We start from the raw sequence: 18,113 nt of genomic DNA on the forward strand, positions 1-18,113 counted from the left end.
TCCTTGTGTGTCATTGTGAAATCCCATTTGGCTGCTTAATCATAATAAATCAGTCTTTTCAAACTGCTTGAAGTTGCTTGAACGTTCAGTAATTCAGCCTGTATTTGCTCACTGCTACGAAGACACACGTCCTCTGTTTTCTCCAACGATGAGTAGAATTGTTTAGTTAAATTGAAATGATCCAAATATGACAGAAGGTTTTCATCGGAGGACAGAAGTGAATTTGATTTGAAAGCTTCTTCGGTCGAGGCAGCGAGTCCAGTGTTTGAAGTTGCCTTCCTGTCACCAGGAGGACAGATAAGGGGATTCTGCACATACCTGTTGGCCCTGCTGTCAGTGTATAAATGGCAACCTCGACGCTCTGAGCCGGACACACACACACACACACACACACACACACCGGCTGGCTCTCAAGATGAGTCACGGTCAGCGCGGTGGTAAGATACTTCGAGCTTGGTTTTTAAGCCTGAAACGAATCCTCTCTGCACCCGCTGAGCAGTTTTAACCTTCCCGATGGACCCAGCACTCACAGTGAGTTCCTGTTTTTCTTCAATGTTTCTTTTGAATTCATTTGATAGAATAAAGTTCCACGCTTCTTCAGATACTCAGTGAGATGCGTTCTGGTTTCAGGTGTCCGTTCCTCTTCTTGGACTGGCTCTTGTCCTGCTCTCCTTCCCCGAGCACGCTTCACTGAGCGGAGAATTTGACAACACCTCAGGTAGGATTTCTGGTTGATTATTAGCTGATGAGACGAGGGACTGAGGCGCCTGTCGAACTGGATCTCCTTTGTGGTAGTTTCAGGAACTGTGTATTTGGGATCTGTGTTTGTGAAGGAGGCTCTTCAGAGGGCGATTGAGCTGACTGATGCTGCTTACGCCCGCACAAGTGAAAGGTAAAGCTCACTGTGGCAGTACCCACTTCTATTAGACACTGTGTTGACACTAAATAAACAAAACCATTAATGTTTCCAGGGTGAAGAAGTCTCTGTCTGAAGGCGCCCTGAGACCCAGCGACCTGCTGGCTCAGTTTAAACAGACTGAAGTCAGAACCAGGACTCAGGTCTGGGCTGCAGAGCTGCTGGACAACACAGTGGAGCTGATCAGAGAGATGGTCTACACTCACTCTATGGTGCAGCCCAACCGGCATGGTACTGAACAGCAGCATAACACAACACACACAGATGCTTCTGCACATTTATCAAGACTCAGTGAGCCCACTGGAGGTTATTACAAATAGGCTCAGTTTTCTGACATAAGGCAGCCGCTGAAAGCAAGTTTAAGCCAGCAGGTCATTTTCTTTCTAAATATGTAATTATTATGTGTAGAGTTAGTGTCCACTGTGTGTTCCCAAAGAGCTGCTGAGTGAAGGAGACGTGGAGAATCTGCTGCAGGTGACGGGCTGCTCCGCTGAGCTGCAGAGACCCAGCTGTGACTCTGACTGTCTGTCCGAGCGCTACAGATCCTTCACAGGAGAGTGCAACAACAGGTCACAGCGCACACAAAAACACGTGTGGTGTCAGGAGCTGTCTCGAACACATTCTGATGTTATTGAGGGGATTTTTATGACTGTGTGTCTGTTGTGTTTAGACAGCATCCAAGATGGGGGGCTGCAAACATCCCATATTCCCGCTGGCTGCCTCCAGAGTACGAGGATGTGTGGGGGACGCCCAGAGGCTGGGACCCAGAGCACACCTACCATAACGCCACTCTGCCTCCAGTAAGAGTCCTGCAATACTCAGTCCTCCTCTGTCCCGTCAGCTGCTGTCACACCAACACCTTGTTTGTTGTCCAGGTGCGGCTTGTGTCTCAGGAGGTGCTGTTCACTCACAATGACAACATCTCTCTGGACTCCACTCTGTCCCACCTCCTGGTGGAGTGGGGTCAGTGGATAGACCACGACGTGGTGCTGACGCCTCAGAGCCCGAGCACAGCCGCCTTCAGGACAGGAGCCGACTGCACCCGCACCTGCAGCCGGGACACACCCTGCTTCCCCATACAGGTGCACTTTACTGTCAGCTGCTTCTCAGTGCACTTTGTCTTTCTGTCCCTTTCCAACTTAAACGATAAGTTATCTATGTTACTATATTTCTATGAAAAAAAAATACTGGTTAAACAAGAACATTTGTTTTCTCCTCATCATCGACTATGAAAAAAAAAATCTCTCTTCTCAGATCCCTCTGTCAGATCCTCGCAGTGGCGTCCAGAGCTGCATGCCTTTCTTCCGCTCTGCTCCCAGCTGTACTGCTGGGGTCCTGACTCATCGCCACCGAGAGCAGCTCAACGCCATCACCTCCTTTGTAGACGCCAGTATGGTGTACGGCAGCTCCACCAGTCTGGCCTTGGCTCTGAGAAACATCTCCTCTCCTCTGGGTTCAATGGCCCTCAACTCCCATCACTCAGACCAGGAGCTGGCCTACATGCCATTCCTGCCGCGCCTGCAGGCTCACCTGGACCCCTGCGGCCCTCGAAACGCCACCACATCGGACAGATCTAAGAGCCAGGGGAACACCACATCCTGTTTTCAAGCTGGTGAGCGAGTACATGCTGTGAGATGTCTGATCTCTGCAGGCTTCAGTTGTTCATGATTAATGTTTCACAGGTGATTCCAGAGCTAATGAGCATCTGGGAATGATCGCGCTGCACACGCTCTTTCTGAGAGAGCACAACCGGCTGGTCAAAGAGCTGCACCTGCTCAACCCTCATTGGAGCCCTGACAGCCTTTATCAGGAGGCCCGCAAGATCATAGGAGCCATACATCAGGTAACACTACGGGCTGCGGCCAGACATCCATTCAGCTCTGCCTACATGAGTGTTTCCAGCGCTCAGACCTGCTTCCTTTACCTTTCCAGATCCTAACATGGGAGCACTACGTGCCACGGGTCCTCGGTGAGGGCGCCATGTCTCGTCTGATGCCCCCCTACACTGGCTATGATCCTGAGGTGGATCCCAGCATCGCTAACGTCTTTGCAGCTGCTGCGTTTCGTTTCGCTCACGTCACCGTGCAGCCAGTGGTGACCAGGCTGGGGCCAGGATACACCCATGACTCCCAGCATCCCCCGCTGCCTCTGCATCACTCCCTGTTTGCCTCCTGGAGGGTCGTGCAGGAAGGTAAAGAACAATGCTTTCAAGCATTAAACTGACACGATGTGCAGTTTACTTATGTTTGTGTTTCTGCCTCTCTCTCAGGTGGTATAGACCCTGTGCTGCGTGGTCTGCTGCTGTCTCCGGCCAAGCTGCAGACTCCTGGTCAGATGATGGTGGAGGAGCTGACAGAGAGGCTGTTTCAGGCACAGGGAGGGATGCCTCTAGACCTCGGGGCCCTTAACCTCCAGAGGGGCCGGGATCATGGCCTACCAGGTATCACTTTATACTGAAAGTGTTCTGATCCATGACTTAAGAACTGATTAAAAGAAAAGGTTTGCCTGGATAATCTTTTTAATTTCCATATTTTTTTAAACTGTGAAACAGATTTGAAAGAAAAAGTTTTGCCAGGATTGTTTTTGAGTCACTTTTTTCCACCTGTGAAAACAGGTGAAGAAAAAGTTTTGGCAGGTGATTTTTTATTTTTTTTTGGTCAGGATCATTTTTAGGTTTGTTGTTGTACTATTCACTTTGGCCACAAGAGGCTGAAGTGTGCACCACACATGGGAGAAGTTTCAGGCAAAAAACTTTCTTCTTCTATGAGTGGTGTGCACTTCAGCCAACAAACAACACTCAGAAAAATGATGCTGGCAAATAATAAATAAATAAATAAATAAAAATCACTTAGCAGAACCTTTTTTCACCTGTTCTTCAGTCAGAAATGGATTAAAACTTTAACAGGACAGTGTTATAGGACAGAAAATAATTGAGTCTTTGTCACAGCAAATATTTGGACATTGTCATAGAAAAGAGAAGGTGCAGATGTGGTGAATAACAATGATGTCTCAGCAAACCATCCCAGTAGTTGAATTGCAATTCCAGAATAATACTAAGCTGGTTTTGAGTCTGTAGTTTATTCAACTGGCAAAAGGAGACAATGAAGTGTGCTCAAAAAAATTACTATGCACTCTGAATCCACTTGATTTGTGCTATTGCACATTATTGTCCCAGCATGCAATGCACAGAGGAAAAGGAGGAGATACAGAAATATGTAGGAAAAAAAAAAGAGAACGCCTTTAATCTTTGGAAAATCATTTTTCTCTTTGGAAAGTTTTGATTGGCAGTGACGTTCCAGGGGTGCGTCATCCAATGCCACACGCACCATTTCCTGTTAGTATTAAAGGGTACAGTAAGATAATCTGCTAGTGTGCCGACTTCAAAACAGTATACTCTGTGTGTGTTATATGCATTTATTTGAAATGGGACAGCAGTACAATAGCAGCCAGGAATGCAGCCATTGTTAATGTAATTAGTTACACTTGTGCTTTTGAATATCTGCTGTGAAGAAAGCCTGTTGGTTCATGAACCAGTTCCAGATGTAGGAATGTGTGTTCATTAGCATTCCAGATGCCTACTAGTCGAGTAGTAGAAGTTTTAATAAACATTACTTGTTGTTAGCAGTTGACTGATTTAGAGTCAGCAGTAGACTAGAAATGAATGGAAATAAAGGCTCATCGAAGACAGAAATGTGTCCTAAAAAAATCATAATTCAGCGTTTTAATTTAGTGATTAGATGATGACCCAAACAAAAGCCACACTTAATGGAGGCCCTGCACACCCACACAGTTGTTTTCAGTCATTCCGGCTCTGCTCAGGTTGGAGCAGGGTGTGGAGCTCTGCTGGGAACTGAAGTCATCATACTCAGTGTAACAATGGGTGTACTGGGTGTACAAACTGGCACAAAGCTGCTTTGAGCCGGTTGGGTGTGGTTTCCACTCCATTTCGTGCCGCTTATGCCGACTCGAAGAGACGGTTCTACGTACATAAAACACCTCCAACAGCAGACTGATAAACACGTGTCACATGTCATGTGGTGGCTTTATCGAAATGGTTCAGTTTATTCTGCCAACACGAGGGTAGAATCAGGATACCAATCGAGCACCTTTGTCTTGAAGCTCCTGCCGTCTGTCCCACCTCACCCCCTCAGGATACGGCTCGTGGAGAAGGTTCTGCAGCCTCTCTGTTCCCAACACGACATCAGAGCTGGCCGAAATCCTGAGTAACTTCACTTTGGCTCACAAATTCCAGCTCCTGTACGGGACACCGCACAACATCGATGTGTGGGTGGGGGCCATCTCTGAGCCCCCTCTGCCTGGAGGTCGAGTCGGACCGCTGCTGTCCTGCCTGCTGGCGAGACAGTTCAGAGCGCTGAGAGACGGGGACAGGTAAAACTAAATCCTGATGTGAAGTTATAACCGTTATGATGCAAGAAGAGGACTCTAACTGTGTCTTTGTGCCCCGAGGTTTTGGTGGCAGAGGGAAGGCGTGTTCACCAGAGCCCAGAGGAAACAGCTCCAGGGCGTCTCTCTGTCCCGCATCATCTGCGACAACAGCCACATCACTCACGTCCCCGCTGACCCGTTCTCACGCACTGAGAGGCCAGAGGACATGTTGGCCTGTTCACACCCGCTCATCTCCCACCTGGACCTCAGCCCGTGGAAAGAACCAGACACAGGTGAGGACGTGGGAAAGAAGACTGTGTGGTATCAGGTTTGTTGTTTTCACGTCTCCCTGCCTGATCTCTCTTCCAGATCCCAGCTGTGGTCCGATACCCAGGATTCAATCTGGCTACTCGCTGCTCTGCGACTCTGTGATTCTTTATCAGTGTCACTCTGGCTTCAAGCTGCTGGGGTCTTCATCTGTCAGCTGTGATCCAAACAGCCAGCAGTGGAGCGCCACACCCCCAACATGTCAAGGTACGGTGCCTAAAGTCCTGGAGACAACAAAACTCTCCCTACCAACAAGGTCCAGTCATTGGCTGTCAGTTAAGTGAACACTTTTGTATCAGGAAAGTAAAATCTCTTCATGTCGTGTGACTTGAAAGATGAGCAGTCACTATGAATCCAGTCCCATTAGATACAACATGCATGTCTCACTGATTTGTTGCAGATATTAATGAGTGTGAAGACCACATTTCTCCCTGCCCACAAAACCTGGAGTGCCTCAACATACCCGGCTCCTTCGTTTGCTCAGGTTGGTTCAGATCACTTGATGATGCACGGGGCCCTCACATTACCTGCCCGTTTGATAATCAGTGCTTTTATTGTGAAGCACTTTGTAACTTTTGTTTTGAAAATTACCACATACATTGTTTCCTTACTTAAGATGCTCAGATATTTAAACCTGTGCAGCACCTAAACATCGCTCACTTCTGCTCCAGAACCCTCCTCGCTGTCTGTCGTCTCTGTTGTCACTGCGGTGATAGTCGTGACTGGCGCTGTGGCTGCGCTGCTGCTGCTCATGTTTTGTTATCACAGGTAAGTCACTGAAGGAAGACCCAATCAGATGGGTGGTCCAAAGCAGGTCATAATAACACACTTACATAAATACACTGCACACACACAAACTGACAAGTAAAAGAAATTTCTATAAATTCTTCATTCAGCCCTGAAAGGGAAATATGAATAACTAAGTTTCTCCTTTGCAGATATTTCCCCAAAAAAGAAGAACTGGTCAATGCTGGATGTTGCCAAGGGAAACATTAAAAATGATTAGTCAGTTTTTTGTTCTAATGTTCCTCTTTGTTATCTGAACATTATTTTACTGTCTTCAATATATTCACAACTTAAACGAATCATCTTTGGGCTTCATGGGCCTGTTTTTAACTGTCTATAGTGTTAAAAAGTTTTGTTTTGTTAATTTATAATAGGCATTCACACTACGGCTGAACAAATCTTTTTTTCTTTTTTTTTTACATTAATAAGTATCCCTGTTGTTGACTTACTCATATGATTACATGTTTTGTGCTCTGACTACATATTATGTTCCTGACCAGTCTGACACTGCTCACCCATTAACTCCAAGTCAAAGTGTTTATTAAGGTCAATTATTTAGGTGGTAATCTGTGTGATGAGGCCATGAAAACTGAACAAACAAGCTTACAAAATTGCTTTCAATCCGGAAACTAAAATCTTACTGGAATGTCTGCTCCAAAAAGAGATTTTCAAGCCCCTCTGAGCGGGGTCTCAGTATGCCTGTGCCTGGTTCCTGCTCACAAGCCAATTAGGCAACTCAGTGTGTGTGTGTGTGTGTGTGTGTGTGTGTGTGTGTGTGTGTGTTTCAGATCATTTTGTATCGGGGGAACCAGGCGGCTCCTGGCAATGGTCTTAATCTAAAGCCAAATCAGTGTTGTGCCCTGAGAGAAATAGGTCTCTGTGTCATCTGGTTGTACTGGGTTAAAATGACTTACAGTGATGAGTCATTGTTCCCAAATTTCAGTGTAAACCGGTCAAACCGGCTAATCCGTTTATCACATCAGATTTTGTTCAAACAAGACTTATAAATCACACACAGTGCAAAGGTGACGGAGTCAGGCTACAATGCCTCGTCTTTAATGGAGTGTTTACACTGGAAGACGTTAATTCTCAGTACACAGAGTTTAGGAACCTCAAAGCCCTAAAGAAGGCTAAGAAGCAGTTATTGCACTTTCTGACACAATATTCTTCATTTTTACCTTCAAGAGACCAATTTCTGTAAAGATTGGCCATTACTAAGAATAAATCTATACTATGAGGTACATTATATGGCTATGTACTGCATTCATGCAAGGTCATTTATGGCTTTTACTGTATGTACATACTGTTCGTTGCACACGTGCAAAACTACAGTTGTGCAGATTGCAATCACTTGTATTAAAGCTTGTTCATTTTCTGACTACACTGTAAAACTGTCGCTATGTTGACGTTGATGTTGTCATAACTAATTCATTAATGATATATCTGGTTATTAAGTACAGGCCAGGCTAACTGAGAGTAACAATGTGAGCATTATATTTATGCAAAAATAACTGTTGTTGTGAAACTACATGAATATTGTCAATCTCACAAAAGAACTATTACATTACATAGTTACATGCGTATGTAATACTTGAGGTAAGAGACCAACTAAACTCTCTAGACTGCTTTCATCCTGCGTTGTGCTCATCTTTTCATCAGACTAATGCCTGAAACATGACGTATAAAAATCTATTGTATTCATGTGTGAAGTTGTGTGTACTCCTCCGGGGAGGTTCAGAAACAGACTCTTAAAGGCCTGCAGTACAGCATGTTACTTTTACTCCTTTCTAGCTGTGCTGGTTTAAGTCTTTGTCTTATTGCATAAAAGTGGCATATAAACATTTTCTGCTTCCCTTGTTGATTGACCTCTGCTGCAGCACTATAATGCTGTACAACTGCAATCTGCTACTAAAACTGATTCAAGACTTCTTTGTTACCACAGTTTAACCCTGACTAGAACCTGGAGTAATCCAGGTCCTGGGATCGTGCTGTCCTCTCTGTGGACTGTCAGGTCCTCTAACCTTGGTCAGTGAGGTAGAAACCTAACTTGGCCACAGTCATCTCTCTGCGGAGACGCATCACCTCCCAGAACATCTGCTCCGCTGGACAAAGAGACAACAACAACAAAAAATAGGACATGTCAGCTGCCTGAATGAAACACTGGCAAAGAAAGAAGCATATGAGACAAAACAGACCCAATATGAGGAAGAATTAATTTAAAACGTCCATAACATTAAAACACAAAAACATGGTGGTAACTCACCATCATGTCTCACCAGGCCCTGCTGGATGTAGCGGATATAAGTAAAAAAATTGCATACAGCTGTGATCTAGAAAGGTGAAATAAGATGACATGTAGGAACAGTTAACAGTAGTAAGAGTGGTGTATGTAATGATGATGATGATGATGACAGACATAAGGTGATAGTTACCCGTGCTCTGCTGGAAGGAGAGATGTAATAGTAGCTCCCCTTGTCGCCAAGTTTAATGCGATGTCGGCAGAGCCGCGACATGCCGCTTAATGCGCATTTTCTACAAATAGAGAAAGATCAACTGTCACAAAACAGCTACAAGACGTGGATACGCACAGCCAGTGTTTTCTCACAGCAAACACTCAACAGGAGTTACATCCCACCAGGTAATATCAATGAAACCTAGGTATCCCAACTCTGAACTATGACTACACAGGTGAGAACACACAGAGAGCAAGGCACAATCAGACAGAGTTAGTCACAGGAGGATGAAAAGGTTCAAGGTTTCATTAATATACACCCAGACACATGCGGATGATTAATTTACAGATTTGCTGACAGATTTTCAGACGTCTCGAAAGGCAGACCTGATTTCATGCTACAGTAATTTGTGTTAGTGAAATGCTGAACAGGTGATTGGTTCCTGAGAGGACTTACGTCTCTATTGCTGCCCTAAAGCCACTGGAAGAAAAAGATTTTTAAATCAGACAGTGATTAGAAATGTGCCCTTTTGATTAAACCCCTCTCAGATATGTGGTAAGACAGTGAAAACCCTCCAGCTATGACCATTAAGCATCAGGGGAGAAACCAAAACCACGTAAGAGTGGATTTTCAGTGTTGACTTAGCCATTGTTTAGCAGTGAATGGTGAAAGAGAGGACAGGATGAGAACTGATATGCAAATGTGATAACTCACTTAGGGCCGCCACACTCTACAGCTGAGGCTTTAACCATCGGCAGCGCTGACATGGCCACAGGTTCGATGGTCAACGAGTTGTTTTCCACTGCACTCTGCACCAGCTGCGACAGCTGTGGAGAAGAATAATCAACACTGATAACGTAACTTCAAACGCGGAGACAGAACATGCAGTGGTGTAGTGTTAATGTAAAGAAGCAGAGAGATTCTGACCTCAGATCTCGTGAAGGAGAGGCAGGGTCCGATGTCCTCTCTGTAGATGCGACTCAGGAAGGCGGAGGAGCGCTCTAGACTTGGATTTTCCTTCCACATCAAAAACTCTGCATACAGAACGGAGTCCACCTGCAGAGAGAAAACAGGCCATGACTTAAAAGTGCCTGTCTAATGTGTGAACTGCATGCACCTCCAGCTACTATCCCTCTGTTACATTACAGAAGCTTGGAAGTAGAGAGAGGTGAACTGGCCAATTAGTTTATAGACCCAATCAATATAATATAATGCAAAATATATAGATTGGGTTTTTGCTTTTTAGCTTGAGAATGATGAACTTGAACTACCTTCAACAGCTGAAAAGTCTTAAACCTATACACATCAGCTGACAAAGATATTTAGACACTTGTATATCCAGAAGGTCTCTGGCTTCACCACCACATGCAGAAATTAAAAACAAAAACAATTGAAGTAAGCCATCAGAAAACATGACTTTGAAATACATAAGTGTAACAACAAGACTAAGAGTCTACAGTCAGGCTAGCATCTCGTGAGGCTGCAGTGAGGCACCGCAGTGCTTTGAGCCAAATGCTAACATGAGCATCCTACCACGCTCACAGTGACAATGCTAACACTTCTGAGAGACAGCTAGCCGCTAGGTTTCAGTAACCAGTCTTCGTTCTGCCCAACCAACAATTCAAAACCCAAAGACTTGCCATCTATGATCAATAATGACAAGGAAGAGCAGCAAATTATGCTACAGTCCAGTAAAAGTGTCTCACATTACAAGAACCAAGTCTTTCCAAAACCAGAAAGAATCCACAAATATTGCTGAGCTTTGACATTATTTTGTCAACCATAAATATTGTTTTCACAAATAAATAACACAAGTTCAAGCATTAAAACAAAGTCTTGACTAGAGAGCTGTTATACAAAAAAAAGAAGCCAAAAATATCAGGTCCATGTCCCTCTAATCATATCTGCTTACTTATTTATCACATCTTGCTTCTTTTTTTTTTTTTTAAATGATGCTTCTTACCATTACACCATCTGTGGCATGAAAAAACTTGCTCATCGTCCTGTTAAAGGACACAAATACAGAAAACAGATCCATCTGCCAGCAGCTAAATCTGAAAGACGTCTCAGGCCTGGTTGAAGAGATGCAGTTACCTGTCTGCTGTCAGTGCCTAGCCCCCTCCCCCGCTCCTGCCAGTAATGGTCAAAGGTCACACTGACAGACTGGCCAGGGACCAGGCAGAGTATCAGAGAGAGCAGAGCAGGAACAGCAGGCTGAGAGAGGAAGAGAAACCAGAGACAGAGAGGAAGAAGAATAAGTCAGGGAGTGTTAGTACTGAGAGAAAAGAAAAAGCAAAGAGAGCTAGGCTCAAGGAATCAGACAGGAGTGATTGGAAACAGGAATGAGGAGCAGAAACTAAAGTCCTCAAAGTTGCTCAAACACACTTTAAGGGGAAGAGAGGCAAATGTACAAACTTCATCCTCCTTACCTCTCTGTCCTCTTTGGCCACAGGCTGAATGGAAACTGACGAAGGTTCTGGTTTCCCATGTGAGGATGGAAAGGCACCGCTTGCACTCTTGTTGCGGATATGGCCCCCGATGTGTTTGTGCGCCCCCCTCGTTCCTGAAGACTGCAGCTGTGGATGCAGCTGGCGGTTTGGTGAAGAAGGCGTCGATGTCAACACCAGAGTCTTGAGCGCCGTCACCTCTGCTTGCAGAACATCAATCTGAGAGCCAGACACAGAAAAAATAAAGAGAACAAATTGATAAAAGTCTGACGATGGGAGGAAAATCAATAATTTTACCAAAAACGCTATTTATGTCCCTTTATTGTTGACATCACATGAATCTTAAAAAAAAAAAAAAAGGTACTTAAAATAGCAGCTCATTTTAAAGGCAAATTAGAGCGCAATTCAGAAATAGCTTAGGAACTATGAAGGGATGTTAATGGGGCAAAGGGTCGTGATAACCACTCAGTTCATGAGGCGTCACCTGCTGAAGTACAGAAAGCCAAACAAACGACGGCACACACCTTTCCCTGAGCCTCCTTCAGTTGTTTCTCTGCTGCTGCTTGCTTGACGTTAGCTTCATGCACCATCTTGTGAGCTTCCTGTTGTGATGAAGATAGAGACATTGAATCGTTTTGAAAAGTTAAACAAGTACTTAAGGCACCAAAACAATCCTTAAAAGACAACATCAACAATATGACTTTGGTGGATACTTCAGCAACCGATTACCCGTTTATATCCTGCAGACATGGGGCGAGAAAACCAAAACAATGAGCTACAAGAAGCCAAGACACTTCGAAGAGCTGAGGGGATCTGGTGATAATTCTCTGAAGGTTTGTCAGTATGAGCGGGCCCTTTCACATTAAATATAATCATTTGAACCATTGGTGAAATAATAGAATATTGATACATGCAGATTTAAACCATTACAGCTGAAGGTTTTTTTTTTTGAGCTGCCGTTTCCATACAGTGAAAATGCTGGAACATTACAGTGGCACGCTGGCAGTAAATGTTTTCACTGCAGTGCGAACTGTGATTTTGATGACTTGTAACGAATCAGTGTCACGTCACTCAAAGACACATGTCAAAATTACAGTGCACTCAGCAGAGAGCAATGATTACTGCTTACCTCAAACAGACTGGCAGTCAGCTCCTCCAGCTCCTGCTCCAGCTGATTCCTGACTTGCGACAGACGTTCACACTCCTTGTCCTTTAGTTTCAGTTCCTGAGACGTGTAGGAGAAACGGTTACAGCCACATTTAGCACGGAAGGGCAGTTGCATTGTCAACTTTTTTTTTTCAGGTCACGCAACGCTTTGTGTGTGTCAGCATAAAGTAGGTTACGACACCTTCTTTGCAGCGTCCAGCTGTTCCCTAAGGATCTCCGACCCCTTTTCTCTAATTTCTTTCTCTCTGATCTCCAGCGAGGAGCTACGAAGCCGGGAGAGGTCGCCATGGCCTCTGCCTGCGGTGGGCACAGCCTCGCCTCCTCCCTCCACTCTGGACTCTGGCTCTGGATCCAGATCTACCAATCTTCACACAAGCAGAAACATAATCAGTCCTGTTAGTGAGGGGACATAAAGATTTCATGATCTCTCTTAAAACCATAAGGGTAATTTCATGATAATGACTGATTTCTCCACAACTTGCTGTTATGTTTCAATTGTGACTGCAGATGTAAATTAGCTTTTACAAAACAGTAAACCGCAACATACTGCACATTGTTAAATGTTGAATATTACACATTGTCCCATACAAGTAAAGCCATTTTAAAGTTTTTCATGTTGATGATTCACAAACGCACAGACAGCATGTTATCCTAATGAGCAGCATGAAACCAGGAAGTCATTATGTTCATGTAGGACTGGGTGATATGGGTAAAATTTATATGATCATCTTAAAAAAATGCTACACAAATACTAATTCAGTTGTTTATTCGGTACACTTTGCTGAACAAAACATCCTCCCAACATTAAGGTTATATTTTATATTTTAGAGAGGCTGTGGTTTTGTGTTATACTTTTAGTATTTCTAATGTTCTGTCTGCCTCCTCAATAGTTAGACTTTCAACAAAAACAGATGTCTGCAGTAAGTTAATATCAATGAATCAGCCCATATGGATGACTGATGAAGAAGGTAGGATTTAAAGCTAGTTATACCTAATTAACAGGCAACTCAGGGTATATTATTACCATAAGGAAGAGGATGCAAATTCTGTTAAATAAGCACTTTAAATGCTCAAAACATCAGATTCCTCTGACATTTCAATATGAGCTTCATTCAAATGTTTCCCACCTGAGTTTTCTAACAATTTATTTATCAATTTAAACAGCAGAATTATGTCTCTTTCCCACTTCTAACGATCTTGATTAACAGATTTTTTACTGAGTCCCGGCTGACTAAATTATACGTGAGTTTAAAGACCCCTGAGGGAACCCGGACCACAGCTTTAAACCCTCCGCTATTCCATTTGAAATCCCAACATTTATCAAAATCTTCTGTCGTATTTCCATTAAGTTGTGAAGTTCACTCTGAAAGCAGCTAATTAATTACATACAAACTTTAACCGGGAGTTCGTGCTAAAGCTAGCTAGTAGTCGTTAGCTAACAGTTAACGATACAACTTTTTAATGCGGTACCAAGGATTCCCCCAGTTTCCGCCCTTACCCTGTCAGTGTCCAGGACCGCAGATAAACCTCCCTCCCTGTTTATGTGTCTGTCAGCTGCTCCCCTCCACTGTCCTTCAGTTGTTGTTTTTGTTGTAAAATTGACAAATATTGTGCTAACGTCAGCTAGCTTCAAACTAATCTCAGCCGTTTTGAATCAGTGAGTGGAGGAATGCGGACGCTGACGTAGACAACAACAACAGCGGCGGCGGCAGCGGCGGTCCAATAGAGACAAAAAAAAAAGATGGAGTTAAAGAGTAACGACGATTTGGTTTAACGTCACACTCTTCCAGCCATACTCTTCACTGTTTTTCTTCTTGTCCAGGAGTTTTTTCCAGGCGAGGGTCTCCGCTCTGTTTCTGCCCCTTTCTCACAGGTCACATGACAGCGCATCCACTCCCAACGCCCTCAGCCAAAAGCCTGCGGGAGCAACCGCACGTTCAGGCTGCATACAGCATGTATCCGATTACTCCACCGCTGCAGCATTTATCTGATTTCTCAATTCCTGCACCACGTATCTGATTACTCCACCACTGCAGCATGTATCTGCTTTCCCCCCTCCTGCATTTTGTATCAGATTACTCCACTGCTGCAGTATGTATCTGATCTTTTACTGAAGTAAAAGCAGCAATACTGCAAGATAAGAATACACTCTGATACAAGTAAAAGTCCTTCATTCAAAGTAAGCAAAAGTACAGAAGTATTAGCATCAAATACCTCGTGCCAAAAGTAAAAGTACTCATCATCTCCCATTTCAGAATCATGTGTATCATATATTACGTTACTGGATTATAATTAGTGATGCATTCATATACCGATCACTTTAATGTTGCTGCTGGTAAAGGTGGCGCTAAATTTAGTTTCTTTATATACTGCTGTGTAGCATAGGATAATATATCATAATTTATGTTTTGTATTAACCCTTAAGAGATACTGGGGACATTTCGTGCCATTTGGTTTTTTATTTTCAAGCCATTTTGGCTGTGTTGAATGAATATAGCCATGAATATGCCAAAGGATATTCATTTTTAAAACATTTTAGATTTTTCGTCTCAGTTTCTTAAATTAGCCTAAAATGGCTAAGCTACACAAAAACCGACACATGCGATCCTAAGGTCCAAAAAATGTCCCATTGAAAACTATTGAAAATGCCTTTTTTGATCCCACATTTATCTTAACATAAACTAATGCATTCCTATATGTAAAGATTTCATTTTGGACTACTAGCTTTAAATTTTTAATTTTTATATTTGTCCACCAGATGGTGTTACTTTTAACCTCTTCAAGCATGCAGCAAAATTTCACACTTTTTACTGTTTTCTGCAGGGTGCCTTGCAGGTGAAATGATAAGTGTGTGTCGCTTTGATGTTGGATAATGGTGTGTGTGTGCAAAAAAAAGTGTGTGTGTGTGTGTGTGTGTGTAAAAATAAGTGTGTGTGTGTGTGTGTGTGTGTGTGTGTGTGTGTGTAAAAAAAAAAAAGTGTGTCTGTGTGTGTCTGTGTCTGTGTGCAACTTCAAAAGTCTTTTCTCTTAGAAGGACAAATCTGGTGTTAGAAACTTATTCTACAATAAAAAGGATGAGTAGCTTGTTTTGGTTTTCGCTCAGGTTGTTTATGCAGGTGCACTGCAGCCATTGTTATAAATATGAGCAGTAGTGCGGGAGTGGTCATTTTGGAGATGGAACGACTTTACAGCACACAGGAGGCTTTGGATGTAATCATGCACTCTGATTGCGAGGACGGCTCCTCATCCGCCTCTGAAGACTCCGAGGCTGACACAGAGGAGGCCTCAGAGGTTGAAACTGACCAGCTGGAGTCCAACTCATCTGAAGACTCATCCGAAGATGAGAGCGGAGGGGAGATAGATGAGGCAGCAGCGGGATGGACCTCAAAGAATGGGAAAATTATTTGGTCTCCCACAAACTCTGAAACTTGCCGCTACGTCCCAGCAGCTACAGGTATGGTCCCAGGACTGACACATTATGCCGCTGCCCGAATCACTGACCCGGCGTCCTGCTTTGCACTGCTGCTAACAAATGAAATCATGCAGCACATTGTGTCTACAACAAATCTGCATGGGAGGCGCTCAATCGCAAACTGGCGAGATGTGGACACAGAGGAGCTGCAGGCTTATGTGGGGCTGCTCATCTTGGCCGGTGTTTACCGGTCAAAAAATGAATCAACCCTCAGCCTCTGGAGTGAAAAATCAGGGAGGAGCATTTTCCGGGCCACGATGTCCCACAAGAGGTTCCACGAGATCAGCCGAACACTGCGGTTCGACGACAAGCTATCCCGACCACGACGCCGTGATGACAAGCTGGCTGCCTTCCGCAAAGTCTGGGAAATGTGGACGCATCGCCTGCCGATGTTGTTCAGCCCAGACAGAGACATCTGCGTGGATGAACAGCTTGTCCCATTCAGAGGCAGGTGCAGCTTCAGGCAGTACTTGCCGAAAAAGCCAGCCAAATATGGCATAAAGGTTTGGGTGACCTGTGATGTAAAAACATCCTATGCCTGGAGACTGCAGGTGTACACAGGCAAAGCAGCTGGCAGTCCTGCTGAAGTCAACCAGGGAATGAGGGTGGTCCTGGAGATGACAGAGGGGCTCCAGGGACACATCATCACATGTGATAATTTTTTCACGTCCTTCACACTGACAGAGGAGCTGCACAGGAGGAAACTGGCTCTGGTTGGCACAATTCGACGAAACAAGCCTGAACTCCCCCCCCATTTGCTCCAGACAAGAGCAAGAGCGGTCTTCTCCTCCACCTTTGCTTTTACAAAGATCCACACACTGGTCTCTTACATCCCTCGAAAGGGCAGGAATGTGCTGCTCCTCAGCACGAAACACCACAGTCCCGACATAAGCGATGAAACGAAGAGAAAGCCCATCATAATCAAAGATTACAACAGATGCAAAGGAAGTGTCGACAACCTTGATAAGGTAGGAACCGTTAAGCATCAGTTATGCACACATTTATTTATTGTTACTGTATAATTGTAATTATATTGTTATTGATCTTGTCTAAAATATATGTAGTTTTTTTTTTTTCAAGTGAGCATTTTCATATAGAATAAATAATATGTGTATCATGAGAAAAAATACTTGGATCATTTACTCATATTGTCTTGTTTTATGTTTTGGGGTTTTTTTTGTTAGGTTGTTGGCACCTACTCCTGCAGGAGGAGAACAAATCGGTGGCCACTGGCCCTCTTCCACAACCTGGTTGACATCTCACATTACAATGTCTATGTCCTGTGGACATCAATCCAACCATCCTGGCAGCAGCAGAAGCCACACAGGAGGAGGCTCTTCATTGAAGAGGTGGGAGAAATGCTGGTGACCCCACACATCAAGAGGCGAGGGCGCCTTCCCCGCTCATCAGCCGCTGCAGGAATCGTTGCAGATCTGCAGAGTGCTGCTGCAGGCCCCTCTCTCATGAACAAATCTAAGGGCAGGAGGCAGTGTGGCTTTTGCAAGGACAGAAAAAGAAGAGTTGGCAGCACCTGCTGCAAATGTGGCAAGTTCATCTGCAAGGACCACACTCTGTCCATCTGCAGCCTCTGCTCCACCTGAGCTGGACTCTCACACCCAGACAAATATGCTCTCTCCTTCTCTGTCTCTCTCTCACCCTCTCTCTCTCACTTGCCCTCTCCCCATCTCAGCCACTCCCCATCCCCAACCACATATCTAAATGTTCCACATTTCTCTTTCAATGTTTATCATTCAATGTTCATCTTTCAGTGTTTATCATCAATGTTCATCTTCCAGTGTTTATCATCAATGTTCATCTTTCAGTGTTTATCATTCAATGTTTGTCTTTCGGTGTTCATTATTCAATGTTCATCTTTCTCAAATAAATTTTTTTCTGGTTCAAACCTAATTAATATTTGATATGTATATTTCAGGCTGAACTAGTTTTAAAAGATTTAACCATTTAAAGTGGAAAAAAATATGAATATATAATATTTTTACAGCAGTTTTTGGGAAGGGGACAGTTTTTTGCCCTTAGGATAAAATGCGTGAGTGTTTCTTTAAATCTGACACTGCAAAAAAAATAACAATGCATCAAAATCAATGTTGCTGCCAATCATTGACCCATCTCAGGGCCTAATAATAATAGTAATCAAATAC

At 44.0% G+C, this 18,113-nt stretch overlaps 2 protein-coding genes across 5 annotated transcripts; one reads left to right on the top strand and one right to left on the bottom strand.

The window, feature by feature from the left end:
* The first annotated feature begins 417 nt into the window (after window positions 1–417).
* Window positions 418–7,443, top strand: epx (eosinophil peroxidase). Its single transcript, XM_076733589.1, has 17 exons — window positions 418–531; window positions 631–718; window positions 796–892; window positions 972–1,147; window positions 1,353–1,485; window positions 1,587–1,716; window positions 1,792–1,998; window positions 2,171–2,528; window positions 2,599–2,759; window positions 2,849–3,107; window positions 3,186–3,356; window positions 5,068–5,305; window positions 5,384–5,595; window positions 5,672–5,836; window positions 6,030–6,113; window positions 6,301–6,397; window positions 6,568–7,443. Exons 1-17 carry the CDS (start codon window positions 514–516, stop codon window positions 6,623–6,625), a joined length of 2,652 nt encoding a protein of 883 aa, XP_076589704.1. The 5' UTR covers window positions 418–513; the 3' UTR covers window positions 6,626–7,443.
* Window positions 7,444–14,369, bottom strand: rab3il1 (RAB3A interacting protein (rabin3)-like 1). Of its 4 annotated transcripts, XM_076733590.1 has the most exons (12): window positions 13,981–14,369; window positions 12,664–12,847; window positions 12,445–12,540; window positions 11,840–11,917; window positions 11,298–11,534; window positions 10,963–11,082; window positions 9,796–9,924; window positions 9,583–9,695; window positions 9,325–9,348; window positions 8,848–8,947; window positions 8,679–8,745; window positions 7,444–8,517 (listed from the first exon to the last, which is right to left on the bottom strand). In XM_076733590.1, exons 4-12 carry the CDS (start codon window positions 11,903–11,905, stop codon window positions 8,432–8,434), a joined length of 942 nt encoding a protein of 313 aa, XP_076589705.1. In that variant the 5' UTR covers window positions 11,906–11,917; window positions 12,445–12,540; window positions 12,664–12,847; window positions 13,981–14,369; the 3' UTR covers window positions 7,444–8,431. The 4 variants fall into 4 exon arrangements, with proteins under 4 accessions (XP_076589705.1, XP_076589707.1, XP_076589706.1 ...); XM_076733592.1 differs by lacking the exon at window positions 10,963–11,082; XM_076733591.1 differs by lacking the exon at window positions 9,325–9,348.
* Window positions 14,370–18,113: the final 3,744 nt, after the last annotated feature.

Source organism: Chaetodon auriga, chromosome 6, assembly GCF_051107435.1.
Source record: "Chaetodon auriga isolate fChaAug3 chromosome 6, fChaAug3.hap1, whole genome shotgun sequence".
In the NCBI taxonomy this organism is placed as follows: Eukaryota; Metazoa; Chordata; class Actinopteri; order Chaetodontiformes; family Chaetodontidae; genus Chaetodon; species Chaetodon auriga.

What these genes read in the sequence shown, in the direction of transcription:
- epx (XM_076733589.1), top strand. An exon ending in CACATCCTGTTTTCAAGCTG is followed by an intron (nt 2,529 to 2,598) that starts GTGAGCGAGTAC and finishes AATGTTTCACAG; the next exon opens with GTGATTCCAGAGCTAATGAG. An exon ending in GTGGAAAGAACCAGACACAG is followed by an intron (nt 5,596 to 5,671) that starts GTGAGGACGTGG and finishes TCTCTCTTCCAG; the next exon opens with ATCCCAGCTGTGGTCCGATA.
- rab3il1 (XM_076733590.1), bottom strand. Translation starts at nt 11,905, where the DNA reads ATGGTGCATGAAGCTAACGTCAAGCAAGCAGCAGCAGAGAAACAACTG. An exon ending in TGAAGGAGGCTCAGGGAAAG is followed by an intron (nt 11,535 to 11,839) that starts GTGTGTGCCGTC and finishes TCTGGCTCTCAG; the next exon opens with ATTGATGTTCTGCAAGCAGA. An exon ending in TGGCCAAAGAGGACAGAGAG is followed by an intron (nt 11,083 to 11,297) that starts GTAAGGAGGATG and finishes TTCCTCTCTCAG; the next exon opens with CCTGCTGTTCCTGCTCTGCT.